At 36.0% G+C, this 16,399-nt stretch overlaps 1 protein-coding gene across 1 annotated transcript in view; it reads right to left on the bottom strand.

Annotated features, from left to right (window-relative positions):
- Positions 1–16,399, bottom strand: part of MALRD1 (MAM and LDL receptor class A domain containing 1) — a 640,183-nt gene that overhangs the window by 596,594 nt on the left and 27,190 nt on the right. The window contains exons 3-5 of the mRNA XM_046679849.1: positions 13,307–13,401; positions 13,061–13,222; positions 4,612–4,708 (exon numbers count right to left, since the gene is read on the bottom strand). Of these exons, the coding sequence (XP_046535805.1) occupies positions 4,612–4,708; positions 13,061–13,222; positions 13,307–13,401 (354 nt within the window). The remainder of the gene's footprint in view (positions 1–4,611; positions 4,709–13,060; positions 13,223–13,306; positions 13,402–16,399) is intronic.

The raw sequence follows: 16,399 nt of genomic DNA on the forward strand, positions 1-16,399 counted from the left end.
CATTTCCAAATACCATATTTCTGCTATAAAATGACAAAAATGCTTATGTTTCCACTGAAATATGGCAAATGCTTGGCCCAGATTAATTCTTCTCAGATAAAATTACATTATACGGCTTGAGGACATATCTACATTTTTGATATTAAAACAAAAACCTAAAAGCAATATAATAGTCTTAGCATAAATGTAAGTACTGCTAAAAAAAATTCCTATGATATTTTATTTAAATCTGCATTTTATGGAGTGGAGCGCATGTGGCTCAGGGGGAAGAAAAAGAATTCATCTAAATTCCCAAATACTTGATATTTAGGTAATTACACATGTTCAATCGTTTATTCAACACATATTTATTAAGTGCTTGCTCTGTGCTGGAGATCCATGAAGGAGTAAGACACTAGTAACTGTGCCCTCAAGAAACTCAGCGTTTAGTTGCGGACATAAATTAATACTGTGTGTGTGTGTGTGTGTGTGTGTGTTTACAAGGACAGGAAGTGGGAGTGTGGAGGGATTTTCTGTAAGGGAAAGCTTCCCAGAAAAGAGACCTCAACTCAATCTAGAAAGACAAATAGTGGTAGGGCAGGCCAAAAACTAAGCCAGGAAATGGGCAGAGGGAGTAAGGTTTGCAAAAATATACAAAATAAGATGACACTGTTGCTGGACTCAGAGGTAGTTCTTTTTGGCCAGAGTATGGGAGTTCTTGGGGGAATTCTGAAGGAGGAAGTTGGACTGGTATAAAACAGCAGGATCATGGTGAGCTTATGTCATGATAAGAAATTTGAATTCTATCCTGAAGGCATTAAGAGTTATGGTGGATTTAAACAAAGCAGAGATTAATCATATTTGAAGGTTAGAAAGTATAATCTCGTGGCGGTGAATAGTAGAGTTTCTGGAATATATTGAAACTAGAATTTTTCAGAATCCAAGGGAAGAAAAATGTGGGCTTAAACAAAATCAGGATTGGATAAATAATAATAAGTAAGAGAATATAACTTGAGAAACATAGGGACACACCTTCAATAACATTTTTTAACCAAATTAATATAGGTGTGAGAAAAGGGAAGAAGGATTTAGGAATGACTCCTTTGAGTCATTCTTTGAGTGAGATCAAATAGATGTCAATAATTAAAATAGGGAATATAGGCAAGGGAACAGATTTTGAAAGAAAATTTGAATTTACTCCTAAATGTGCTGCTGATGAGTTTCTGTAGCAGGTAAGTTTGCTCACTCAGTTCATAAACCTGTTCCCCTTGCCCACCTCTATTACAGAGGCTAAATGTAAATACTCAATTTTAATCAGCCTCCCTAGCAACTAAGATTATCTGTGTGACAACTGTCTAGCCAACGACATGGCCAAGTTCATTTCTTCCTTCTTGCTGCTCTGAGTGTGAGATGTACAGAGCTTCAACAGTCATTTTTCAACCATAAGGTGACAACCATTAGGCAAATACCAAGGAAACTCCTTATTCCTTGACTTTAACAGTATTGGAGTTGAAGAATCTATTCCATAATTGTCTAGCTCCTCTATTTTCTTAAATCACCTAAGAAAACTTCTGTTTTCTTGCATTGAAATGCATTCCAAACTCTGTCCTCCACTGGAGTAGGATTTTGGAATGAAGATGTCCAGATGATGTTGGCTTGGCTCTGCTTACATGTGTCAGATACTCCCTCCTGACCATCACCACCAGGACTCCTTGAGACTGAAATTACTGATTCTGGAGAGCTGAAACTCTGACCCAGGGCAGTCATTGCCGAGTACAATAATCAACATGAGACCAAGCCTTGTGGTTCCCAAATGCTAGTTCTGTTCTTAAACCTGGGATTGGCTGGCTTCACAAAAATGTCCTGAGAACCTTATTTAAAATGTGGGTCCCATCCTCGGCGATTCCCCTCTAGTAGGACTGGAGTGAAGCCCAGAACCAATCACTCCCCCATGTGGTTCTGACGGTTAAGTAGGTTAGTCTATCATGATAGTGCCTGAACTTGACTGAAGAGTCTCATTTGCAAATTTAATGCTGCATAATTTTACCATCTCTCACGTTCCTACCATTTACAAAATGCAACTCCATCCAAGAGCCAATTCTATCCCATAATGCTTTATCCTTTTTCTCCATTATGAATCCTTATGCTGCTGTGTTTTCCTCCCAAAAATTTAAATATGCCCTCAATCCTGACTCTATTGAAAAACGAAAAACAAAACTCTGGGCACCCTCAAAGAACATACCATGTGACCTTACCTGAACACTAATTTTCTCCATTAAGAGATCACTTCCTTTGTAACTTTCCCAAAGGATGACATCCTTTTCCAATGCCCCATAAAACACAAGGCCTAAAATTCAAGTTGCCACTTTTCTAAATCCCCAGTGTTGCTTTTATACAATGACTTATTCTTCCAAGTGTTAAAACATCTTGGTTCATGACATCCAGCTTATTGCCCTGTATCATCCATGCAGGTCAGATTTCCATTTTCATTTGTGATTTCGGTCTTGAATTTCAACATCTTCTCTAGCCCCAAATCTTGAAATGTTGTATAAATTTAAAATCCATGTGACTAGCCCCAAATCTTGAAGTGTTGTATAAATTTAAAATCCATGTGAAAAGCCTAGCCAATAACTTAGCTTTGTACTCCTTATTTCCACACTACCTCAAAAACAATACAGTTCTAACATTATCTAGAACTACTCTGTTAGAAAATGTAGGCTCTGATACTTTTCTATTTGACCACAACTTTTCCTTGAATGTCCAAATTTCTGATGCTCTCAGTCCCACTATAATTGCTTTTTTACTTCTATGGTGATTTTATAGAGCTCTTTTGAGTGCTTAATAAAAAATTTGGCATTTGTCTTCTGAATATTTATTATGGCCCGTCTACATTGGCCTTTGTTCCAGTGTATGGATCATGGGTAGTTAGGGAAATGGCTTTGGTTCCCAGGGCCAAAGATGGAGAGAAAGTTCATGTCTGAAGTGATAACAGAGTCCTATTACAGGCAGTCTCAACTCCCAAGCAGAACCCAAGCGTGCTCGTGCATAAACGTGTAATACAAACAGTTTCAGTGTCAGCAGCCAGTTCCTAACTTCCTGACAGTTCAGAAAGTCAAGCCAATAGCTGATTTCACTGCCTTATTCTCCTTTGAGGGTGATTAGCTAGATTAGTCAGTAAATAGGACTAGTTTGGGATCATTTTGTTTGGCAAACTCCAATTTCTGCAGAAACTATAAAATTGAGCTATATAGAGACACTGCTGAAGTGATCAGGGTCAGGAACTAGATGTCTTATTAAAAATCAAGCATAAGCTGGCTGTGCTCTGGACCCAGGAATACCACACAGGGCGTCAGAAGAGGGAATATTGGAGGAGATCTGAATAGCAGAGTAGTCAGTAGAGTCTATTTACCTGGAATTAACCATGTATTCTATACTGATATATTGCGCCCCTTCTGATAAGACCAATAAATGTTATCTCCTTTTAGTGAACAAGCATTGAAGTTTATACTTCAATTATTTACTTCTAGGAATGGAAGTCTGTTCCCTGAATGTTATCCATTTCAATTTACCTATATTTCCATTTATCATACAGTTATTTCCTACCTAATATATACTGAGAACTGATAATACAAAGATGAAAGAGATTTTTATGTTTTCCAGCGTTAGAAGGGGCTGTCATCAGCTCCTATAAAACTCTTTCTTGGTGAGGGTGGTGAGAGATACATATCTGTAAGCTCTTACCACACCAGCAGGAGTGCTGTTTAAAATCCAAGCACAATACAGACACCCTATCTCAAGATTCTTTGGTCTTTCTTAGGTAGACCAATCCATCTCTTCTGCTCTTAAAATATTATTTACTACAACTACCATAGCTTTGTACCAAATTAGAACTTAGAATCCTCTGTAAAATAGCTATCTTTATCTTGCTATATCATACTACCATATAATAAAATTTGAAAAGGAAAAAAATCTATCAACTACCTGATATATATATATATATATATATATATATATATATATATATATAACTCTTGCTTGATTATTAGACTAAATTAATTTTATCCTGTCCTACTTATAATTTTAACATTGAATCTTTCTATTGAGAACAGTGTAAATGATGAACTGAATACTGTTCAATCAATATAACCAAGGGACAAATATGGATAATTTTTTAGATCTGATATATGTGGTTTATTGATCTAGTTGTTTCAGTCTAAATAGAAAACAGATTATAACTAATATCTCTCTCCATATGTGTGTGTCAGTGGAATAGTCAAATCAATTCTCCAAGAAGACAATTTCAAGTCTATGGATGCCAGTTTTCTCCTAGTCTCCTAGGACGCACAGAGTTCTCTTGGGAAGAATTAGCCAGCCAGCGTAAACATTGTTAGAAAGCTTCAAATCGGAGACTAAATTATCCTCTTCAGCTCTTCATAGCATCAGTCAGTAAAAAATATTCTGTCTTCACTTCTAGCATAGATCTAGTCCCTGTAATACAACGTATTAGAACAACAGAAAATAGCCCATTCTAAAACATCAGGCAAAAATAAGAGCAGATAAAGGCATTTTAATGTTTAAATTGCACTAAATTTGTTATACTCAGTAAGGAACAAAATGAGAAAGAGTTTTTACCATTTGCAGGCAAGCAGCCTGAACTGAAAGATATGTCATCAATAGCTATGACTCCATCCCGCTCATGAGTTGAAATCATTTCCCCTTGAAAAACAACCTGCACAAGAAAAGCAAAACAAAATAAAAACAGAAAGCATGAAACATCAGTGTCTCACAGTCTTATAGCAGAAAGCCTACAAATCAGAAACATGTCACTTCCCAGAAGTACTTGGGTGACCATGCCAATTCCAAGTGGAGAGAGATCCAAGCCTTACTCTCAAGGACAAGAAAATGTAGTCATCTCTGAATCTCAGATGTCTAGCATAGGTTAGTAACATGCTTGTGGAATGATGCAATATTTGCCTGGTTTCTGCCCTATAACCGTCTTCTGTGTTTGGTTCCTATGTGGTCATATGATTTAGTATTTACCAGCTCTTGGACCCAGGCTACATCTTGATCTCTGGTTCTTGGCATTTTGCAACTGTGCCCATTTCCTCCTCTGGTTCCCTAAATTTTACTCACAGTGTTGCCTCGGATGCACTTGTGTTATCCTCTTACAGATTTTCTGCCATTTTCTAAACATAGCTTAGGACACCGCCTGAAAATCGTTGTCCAGTGACATATTGTTAAAATGACTGAACGTTATATTGCAATGTAGAGCCCTCCCAAGTCTGCACCAAGAGGAAATACTCCAGTATAATGAATCTGAGAAACTTAGAAAGAAACTACTCTCTGATTTCATTATTACTTAAATCAACAGAAAATTGAAATCGCTGTGTTGGTGGAGAGTATTGCCCCACCCTAAGGAATACCAATGATGTTTGAGGCTTAATTCATGGATGCACTAAACTTGTGTTCATTGGTCATCTTGTTAATGATATAAACATTTTATTATTTCAAAAAGTCAGCGCTGCTTTTTAGCTTAACAATTGTTCTGCCAGCAATAAACCCTAGCAGATCATTTTACTGTGCTGCATTCTCTTTTGTTCCTGCACAACATGGGGTACTAATATATTTCCTTTTAAACCAGATGCTATCTACTTGTCTATTAAAAATACAATGAGAGGGGCCGGCTCTGTGGCCGAGTGGTTAAGTTCGCACGCTCCGCTGCGGCGGCCCAGGGTTCAGATCCTGGGCACGGACATGGCACCGCTCGTCAGGCTACGTTGAGGCGGCGTCCCACATCCCACACCTAGAAGGACCTGAAACTAAGATATACAACTGTATACGGGGGTCTTAGGGGAGATAAAGCAGAAAAAAAAAATACAATGAGAGACATCCACAACCTATGGAGCAGGTTTGTCAACATGTAACCCTAGGAAAGTCATCTTTGGTCACATAAAACAGAATAACTGTGTGACCACTTAGAAATCAGGGCTGTGTTGGAACAGGGCTATCAAAGATCCTTGTGTAGGAGTGGTTTTATATGAGGGGAGTATAGCATAGTGATTGAAGTGTATATTTGGAACCAGACTACTTGGGTTCAGATCTCAGCCACAACACTTAACACAAGCAGGACCTTGGAGAAATTACTCAACATCTCTGTATCTCAGTTTTCTTCTTTGTAAAAAAGTACTGATGAAAGTAATATAATTGCCTACATGATAAGGCTTATGCAAGGATAAACAAGTTATTACACGTACCACAGCACTTGATATACAGTTGGAATGAAATGTGTTAGCTATTATTATGACATAGAGTTATTAAAATATTTAAGCTATAGTTGTCCCTCAGTATCTACAGGGGATTGGTTCCAGGACTGTTTAGGGATGCCAAAATCTGAGGATGCTCACGTCCCTTAGGATTTGCATCTAAACTATGCATATCTTCCCGTATACTGCGTCATCTCTAGATAACTTATAATATTTAATACAATTTAAATGCTGTGTGAATAGTCGTTATACTGTATTGTTTAGGGAATAATGACAAGAAGAAAGGTCTGTACACATTCAGTACAAACTTGCCCTTCGTAGACCTTTTTGATCTACAGTTGGTTGAATCTGTGGATGCAGAACCTTGGATACAGAGGACCAATTGTATTGTTGAATAATCTATTTATACATTAAAAATTCTATTCTCGGAGCTGGCCTAGTGGCACAGTGGTTAAGTTCGCACATTCCACTTCAGTGGCCAAGTTCCCAGGTTTGGATCCCGGGTGCAGACCTACACACCACTTGTCAAGCCATGCTGTGACAGGCGTCCCACATATAAAGTGGAGGAAGTTGGGCACAGATGTTAGCCCAGGGCCAATCTTCCTCAAAATAAAGAAAAGAAATCTATTCTCTACAGATTAATATTTTATTCTTCTTGAAAGCCTTTCACATAGATGCATTCCTTAGTTCTTGTTTAGTTAAGCATACCCCCATAGCAGCCATATTGAAAGAGAGAAGTAGAAATAACTGTTAACTAATCACGAGTCTCTCCTTTTTTTCTCCACACTCTCCTCTCCCAAAAACCATTCATCCTCAGAATTTCAACGGTCACCCACACTGATGAAACACAAATTTACGTCACATATCTCCACAGCCTGCTGGACATTCTCACTCAAATAACACAAAGTCATTTCTAATTCATAATGTTCTTTCCCCTAAAACTGGACCTCTCATCTGATTCTCATTCTCTGACAATGGGAGCAGAAGACTGCTGCTCTTCAATGCTCAAAAATCCAAAATGACCTTTAGAATCACTTTCTTCTCCAGTCCCACGTCCAATCAGTCAAGATCTAATAAGCCCTCTTTTCTTTCCATTCGTATTTTCACACATGATTTAATGAAGCAGCTTTTAAATTATCTTCTTACCTTCAACTCTCTCTTCATCAGAGTATGCAATCCGTACAATATATTTATTTGATTCAATTAAATGATATGTTAACTTGGTATAACTGAGGAAAAGTTAGAGTGAAAATTGGCTACTGTTCGAGCCCACTTGTCCAGCAAGAAGAAATATTTTTCTTAGGGAAATAACTATTTCTCTAAGCCTAAGTAAGTGTACTAATGGGTCTGTGTTGCTACAAAACCTCAGGCATAACTAGATAATCTAGTTAAATATATTTAAACAAAAATATTTTCCAAGGATTTTGGTTGGGATCTCGAAACAAGAGATGGGTTGAATTAGCTCAAGAAAGTGGAAACCCAAGATGATTTTTTAAAAAAAGCCAGGTTCTATGGTCAGAGGCTGCATTTGTGTATGGTAGCTGTATTTCTGAGAAAAGTGATGTCTACCATTCCTTGTTTACTCCAAAACTTTGGCAAATAAGTTTTTTCCAAACATCCACCTCATTTGAACTGTGTTGGGGAAATAAAGAAAAGAGCAGTAAGGTAGCAAAGTAAGAGCAGATCATAATACAGATAATGGAGTTAGGAATTTGGCAACATCACAGATGCAGGTATAACCTGCACCGATCCAATGTAGACATGAGGCAAATTCCTCTCACCCCAAACATTGTAAGAGAAGACGGCCTCTGAAGGGAGGCAGGGCATCAGCACTCAAGCCACTTAATTTAAATCTTAGATGAAACTTTGACCATAGGTGAATGCTAGACATAAACTCACTTAGATTACACTAGTAAATACATAAACAGAAACTCTGCTAGTTATATTTATCGTACTGAGTTTTCTTAGTAGTATACATTCAATATTATTTCTCAAGTAAACATGTGAAACACAAAAAGATGGCAGTAATCTTTTCTCATCATGAGTTCACATAGTAAATATTCTTGAAGTAATGGGTAAAATGGCTCAGATTATGATTTTGAAAGTTTGAAAGTAGAAATTTTTGTTAACAATTCATATTTATTGTTATTAATAACATCTTTCGTCTATTAATAAAGCCTGTTGTTTCTGAATAGGAAGTTGTTGAGAACTCGCTGGCATTTCTAAATGGAATAGGAAAGAAATGACAAGTAGATAATAGTGTATTAAAAATGCTTCAGTATCTTTTTAAAATACAGACACTGACTTCTCATTTAGTTTAAGAATCCAAACATTCAACTTGAAAACCATAATCAGTGATATGCCTAGTAATATACTATCCATTCCTTCCTACCTATAAAACTAATACATTAGTTCCCTTTGAGGACAAAAAACTGGGGGTGAGGGAAAGTTTCCCTAGAATTTGAGACTAAATTTCTGCCATATGTTTAGCCTAGTTTATTCTTTGCTTTCATGAATATTTTAAGACAATAGTAAAATTAACTGCTTATATCTGCAATTTTGAAAACTGTGATTGCAGTTTATCAGCATCATGCAGTGCATAATAATGTTGCTTTATCCAATACAGCAGACAAAAGAATATTTAATGAGTCACACAACAGATTTGACCAAATCTTGAGGTTGGATTTTTTTCCTTCTATAGCTTATAAATCCTTACGATGCTTTAACATGATGGAAAAATTATCATGGGTCAGTGACTAAATGATTGAGATTTGAAATCGAACTATTCTAGGTTCTAATCCGGGATGGAATTTAGTAGGTTATTCCACTCTCTAAAGCTCGTAATACTCATGTGAACAATGGGGTAAATTATAGTTCTACTTCATAGAACTGCCATGAAGGGTCAAGAAGATAATGTAAACAAAGGAAGAGGTGCTCAGTAAATGCTAGATGTTATTATTCCTTAAATATCTTCAGAAACTTTCTGAAATGCTGCCATCTTTGTTGACTAAATGCATAAACACCATTCTTGGTTTATGCAGCAGTATTCCCTCAGAAATTAAACATGCTTCACTTTTATTAAGGGATAGACCCAGTACTTTATAGATGAAGGTTAGGGTTAGGGTTAGGGGGTCTATAAAGCCCCCACATGAGAGGCAGATCCAGAGGCTTTCTCAGAAGCCCATGCTAAGCCAGGGTCCAGCTGGGACTCAAATCTCCTGCTTGGATATTTCTAAAGGAAGTATGAGTGGTTTTAAAACTATCAGAAGGCAGCACGAAGGGGAAATTGCAGATAATAAAATAATTCTCAGAGGTGTGTAAATTGATGAAGCTGCAGATATTGTCTGGAGACGCTGATTACAAAATGCCCTCAAATAAGCCTCTTGCTAAAGCTTTTCAGGAATGAGCTACTAGATGGTGGCAGGCAGTATTACAAGCGCAGCACATCTCTGTGGCCCGCTAAACAAAGGCAAATGAACGTCTGCTCACTTGCTGACAGGATAGAACTAAAACGTACCTGCAATCTTAAAGATTGGTGCAGCCGAAGGATCTCAGGAGAGTCATAGGGGTTCCTAATTTTTACAAAGCCCTTAAAGTAGAAGCACTGTTTTCATATCAGCAATGAAGTATTTTAGGAAACAAATTAATACATTGCACATGAATCTGCTTTGGTTGAAGCCACTGTCACATTTTAAAGCACTCAAGTGAATAACCTCACTGTGTCAGCTACAGCTAAATTGCTCTGGAGATGATATATTTGGGAGTTTTAAGTTTTATATTTAGCTACTACACATACTTAATCATCAACCCCCACAACATGCCAGTTGGGAATGGACAGCTGAGAAAAACAAGGAAATTATTTTGAAGGCTTTAACCTACAAGATCCAGCAGGTCCCAGCTCTGCCCAACATCCAAATCTCTGTTACACTGTGAGTAAAGACCTTGACCTGAAGATGGAGATAGAGATAAGAAGGCAAACTTGACAAAGGTAGTTTAAGACTCTTTTACCATCCGCTCTGTTTCAAAGTTGGAAAAGCTGTGTAAATACTGGTAAAGTTTATTCATAGATGAGATTCCTATCTCAGTCTTTAAATTTTATACAAGCACGCAGACAAAAGGAGCTTCAGCAAGTTCATCCTTCAGCATCTAATCAATGTGAGTCAGTCACCTCAAAAGCACTCTTGGCTTTGTTTTGTTGCTTTTGCTGTTGTTGAGAAAAGATAGAGAGACATAGGGGAGTGAGAAGAGAAGTGGAAGACAGAAACTAGAAATTTCTCTAGCGGTTAATGCCACCCAAACATCCACAACAAATTGGTTGCATTATTGGTGCTTGAGGTTCTCATTTTGCACACCACTCCCCACCAAAGCCAGGAACCCATAGCGTCCCATCTGCATGCCTGTCAAAAATCTTCTCTTTGCAAATTATATATCATATTAGGAGTTAATACACAAAATATGTAAGGAACTCATAAACTCAATAGCAAAAACACAAATAAAATAGGCAGAGGACCTGAACAGACATTCTTCCAAAGAAGACATATAAACGGCCAGCAGGTACATGAAAAGGTACTCAACATCAGTGATCATCAGGGAAGTGCAAATCAAAACTACAAAGAGATATATTTCACACCTGTTAGAATGTCTATCATCCAAAACAACAAGAGATAATGCGTTGGTGAGAATGTGGAGAAAAGGGGACCCTTGTGCACTGTTGGTAGAAATGTAAACTGGCATAGCCACTGTGGAAAACAGCATGGTGTTCCTCGAGAAATTAAAATTAGAACTACCATGTGATCCAGCACTCCTACTCCGGGTACACATTCAGTGGAAATTAAATCACTATCTCAAAGAGATATCTGCACTCTCGTATTTATTGCAACATTAATTCACAATAACCAAGACATGGAAACAACCCAATTGTTCATCAATGGATAAATAGGTAAAGAAGACATGGTATATACATAGAAAGGAATAATTAAGCTGAAAAATCCTGCCATTTATGACAACATGGATGGACCTTGAGGGCATTATGCTAAGTGAAATCTCAGACAGAGAAAGACAAATACTATATGATCTCACTTATATGTGGAATCTAAAAAAGACGAACTCATAGAAACAGAGAGTACAATGGTAGCTGACAGGGGCTGGGAAATGGGAAAATTGGGGAAATTTTGGTCAAAGGGTGCAAATTTCTAGCAATAAGATGAATAAATTCTGGGTATCTAACATGCAGCATGGTGAATATAGCTAATAATACTGTATTCCATACTTGGAAGTTGCTAAGAGAGTAGATCTTAAATGTTTTCACTGTATGGAAAAAAATTGTAATTATGTGAGGTTATGGATATGTTAACTAACTTTATTTGTGGTAATCAGTCCACAATATATATGTCTATCAAATCCTCACATTGTACACCTTAAATTTACACAATGTTATGTGTCAATTATATCTCAATAAAGCTGGGGAAAAAATCTCAACATGGTACTGGAACATTCCCTGAATCCCACCTACTACATTCCAAGTGCCCCAAGTCTTTGTTAAATAAGTGAATCATTCATTCACAAGAAGACTGAAATGCCTGATGTCTTAAGATCCCTCCTCACACACACACCCAATATTTGACTTCAACAGAGTGCAAAGCCTCAAACCACAGAATTGTTTCCAATTATACAGTTCCTCTTCGGTCCTATCATCCAGGTATCATTTAGTCAACTAAGCGATTTTCTTTGATCTTCTTTGATTCTCTGTATAGTTTTAAAAAGCTTGAAAATTCCAAACTATTGTGATTTTATGACAGATCAATTAAGAAAATGTGCCATTCTTATACCTTACAATACAACTTTTATAATAGAGATTCTGCTCATTCTCCCATCCTTCCTTTCAGTTGTTCAAAATAACTGAAGTTAAAATTCAATCCAATTCAATCCCTATATTTAAGCAAGCACTAAATCCATCAAATATCAGATGATTTTCTAGTCTGTATCAAAATTATAAAATTTATTATTATATTATTCTAATAGTATATGATAAAGGAAAACTACTTGGATTAATTGGCCCACAAACCAGGCTTAAAAAGTAAATTCATTCGGAATAAAATGCTTTAGGATTCCATTTTTAACTGGAAAATTTTGCTTGGCTGTCCCAAATTTTAAAATATGTAATACTTTTCCAAGACCTCCTGCAATAATCATTTCATTATAATTTCCACCATATATGTTTTACTAGACTGTATAAATAAGTTTGTCTTTTATAGATTTGCATTGGCTTTAATTCTCAAAATTACTTTGGAAAATAATGGCTGTATTGAATAATTTGAGTTTAACCATGAAATAAATATGACAATGATTCCATTTCAACAGCATCTGGAATTAGTACTTAAATCAAACAGTCTATTTCCTCATACCCAACATAACCCTGTTCTCTCAAAAGCCTGAGAAAAGTCTGGAAGGGAAGTGACCCTTAAGAATAAGAAATGAAAGGAAAGAGGAGGTTGGAATAGTAAGAGAAAGAGAGGAAAATGGAGGGGATTCAAGAAATTCAGAAGAGAATCAGATTATATTTTACTAATATATCTTAATATATATCAACTTTAGTTTTGATATATGAATTTAAAACCTTTTTTAAAAATGCCTTTTTAGGTGACTGGCCATCCCAATCTCCTGGGACTCTTTAGTTTCAGCACTTGAAAATTCTGGCAAATCCCTCAGTCTTCAGCCACTGGGACCGTTATCATCTACTTTTAATTCACCTGGTGTTAAAGATCTGTATCTTATCATTTTTCCTTCAAAGACATAGTTAGAAAATACAACACACCTACCTGAAATCTCTGGGAACTCTGGATTTTGATGACATTTCTCTCCCACTGATTTTGGCTCCCAACTGTGTTTTGCCACAAATGATGAATAGGACCGCCACATGTAGTTTGAAGACCAGCCGTTAATTTGCCACTCCCTTGGCTGGAGAAGTAATAAAATGTAATCTGTGAAAAATAATGTCCAAACAATTATAATAAAGAAGTTCCCAAATGTGAAAAGTATTTAAAGTGCTGTGTGTTTTCAAATACCTGACAAACATGTTGGTTATTTGTTGGAAGAAAAACTCTGCTTCTTAAGTTTGAGAAAGTAGCATTTACTTTGGAGACCAGTGAGAGGAAGTACGCTGTTAGAAACAAGAGTCAGCATGTTAGATTCAAAGCAATCTCTGGTAAACTTATTTACTACACCAGGGAATAATTCAGGCCTATATCTACATTAGGTCAATATATTTTTGTTTAAAGAATGAAACATCTAACCACATCTTTTGCTTTTACAAATGGTCTGACTGATATTTTTACTTCATTATAACCCCCAGTGAAATAACCAGTGGTGCTTATACTTTCTAGAACACCATTATGGGCTGCAGTCCATAAACCAATTTAGCTCATATAACATAGAAGGTTATAACCCTACAAAGATGGTACCCAGGGAAAACATTATAGTGGGACTGTTACTGGGAATGCCCACTAAATAAGCAACTCAATGAAGAATTCAAGAGATCGTTGTTTGCTGTGATTTTCTCCAGAAAAAATTGGATCAAATAGTCCAAACTTTTCCCAGAATTATGGAAAATGATACCGATCCCCACTGCTCTCCTACACACTGCAGTACAGACTATAGCAATGGACTGTTCCTGTGTAGAAGCCTCTAAAATAAATGTGGAACATTCCCTAGGCTTTCCTCTGTTTCCTGCAGTGCTTGACAATGTTACAGTGTATAATCTGGGAACCATTATTTTCTGCTACTCTATTTGATGTGCCACTATTTGTCAAAAGGAATGAAAAAAATGATGTTGATGATGATTATGATTACATATCTACCCAAGTTATTCAGTAGTATTTTAAAGCTGGATTGGAAATCAAATTTAATTGCCACATCATTGAGAAAATCAATAGTAAAATTATGAAACCTAAGAAACCTCTTCTTCTCTACTCTTATTCCAAAATTATACTCTAATTAAGCAGAAAACAGTGACGATAATGATTGCTTATAGTTATAGCCAGAGGCATAATTCAAATCTCTGCAATAACAGAAAATTTTTCTGAGAAGGTACTCCCTGGAATCATTATATAAACATAATTAAGATGAAAAGCTGGTATCACAGTGAGACAAGTGAACTATCATTAGTTTGTTCTTGCTTCTTATTCCACAGGTGAAGCAAATGGCAACCAAGTGAATAATCAAATCAACATAGTGAGCCATATGGATATTTTGTTTTAGGTTTAAATAAGGTTGTATTAGCAATACATAGGGCAATAGTATTCAACAGACCTTAAATTATCGTTTATAAATATTCAGCTACTACAAGGCATCCATGAGATATACAGAAGAGATTATCTTCACTGTCAAGGAAATTACTTAATCATCCTTATTTTTAAAAGTTTGGTTCAAAATTCAGATTTGACACATTAAGCTATTTAAAAATAGAGTAGCATTTGCAATGAAATTTTTCAACTCTCGCAGATAAATAAATTATTTAAATATTTAAGCAGGGTGTTTTATAAATATAAACTGTGGCATTTGGTATGTGTTATGCCACTGTAAATTATTCCGCATTTTGTCAAAAATTAAATAAAGATTAATCTTCAGGTTATTGTAAAAAAGTAAAGTTTTAAATTCAGAAACAGGTTGAGATCTTTTGACATTTGTTCTAATAATCAAGTTTCTTTTTGTAGGCAAATAAAATGTTCAAAATGCACCCAATAACAATATCTCTTTTCTAGCTTTAATTTCAACTTAGTGACAATAGCAAGCATTTTTTAAAATACACTCTCGATTTTACCTTTCTCCCTATAGTATGAATACAGAATTTCTTTATTTAACAGATAGAGATGTTCCTTAGAGAGGAATACCACCTCATAGAAAGTTCTCTTGCATTCCATAAAACTTTGGTCATCAGTGTCTATGAGTATAAAAGAAAGAAGGATGTCACAACTAGAAGGATCCACAGGTAGAATATACAACTATGTACTGGGAGGGATTTGGGGAGAAAAAGCAGATTCTTGAGCATAACTTTGGCACATACCTATTCTCTCATCTGGCACCCTCTCTTACTACTGGCTCTAACCATTGAGAGGAGATTTATGAAGCTGATAACAAAAAACATATCCGATGTTCTCTTTACACACCCCTCTTACTTTTTGAAGGAGCCTATACATATCACACACACACAAACACCCATACACACACGTCATCATCATCATCATATGTCTCCTATTATTCTCTATACCACATTCACTTCAGTTTATTTATACGATTCATAAATTCTCATTTTATGCTTGTGTCCATAAAAGCAACTGCATAGCATTTCTTTAACACGTATTTAAAATAATCTTCTGAGAAAGTGTTAATAATTCAAATGACAAAATAAGAGTACAAACAGCATGATTTCATTTATAATCTTAAATGTTTATATTAAAGGGCTTTCAAAAATATTTTTTCTTAGTTGCTGGGTAAGCGTTGAAGTAAAATCCAAACATAAATCAAGTATGATGATAAAAAAAAAGGAAGTATATAAAATATGAAAGCAAAAAAAAACCATGAATCAAGATTTGGAGGGCTAAATCCAATAACTTTAGCTGTGAAATCCACCAACCTTGATCCTCAGCAAAGATCAGGTAGAATTTTCAGTCTCACTTTCCTCAACTATTAACAGGCAGCCTTGGGTTTCTTTCATTCCCCAAGTTCTAAGTGATTAATGGGAATGAATGTGAGCAGGAGAAACATAAATCCTATTGCATGCTACAGAGTATCCAACTGGCTCAAAGGAACTCAAAAAATGGAATATTTTAATAGTGAGATAATATCAGTTCTCAAGAACATTTCCAAAAGAATCAGGCCACAGGAATGGATCATCATGACAAGGTCCAAGGCCTGAAGCAAAGGTTAAAATGTCAAAACTTTTGGAAAGGGAAAAGTGTGTTCATCTATGACAGAAATATGGTCCTGTTCAGATTACAGAGGAAATAATAGTCTTCTATACAAACTCCTTCAACTTGGTAATTTCTATTTATTAAGTTCTGTTTCCATGGAATCCTAAGTTTTGTCACATACCTGTTCATTAAACTAACAAGATCAAAACAACCATGTAATGTTTGCTACAACTGTATCTCTTAAAGGAT

The sequence above is a fragment of the Equus quagga genome, chromosome 12, assembly GCF_021613505.1.
Source record: "Equus quagga isolate Etosha38 chromosome 12, UCLA_HA_Equagga_1.0, whole genome shotgun sequence".
Taxonomy (NCBI): domain Eukaryota; kingdom Metazoa; phylum Chordata; class Mammalia; order Perissodactyla; family Equidae; genus Equus; species Equus quagga.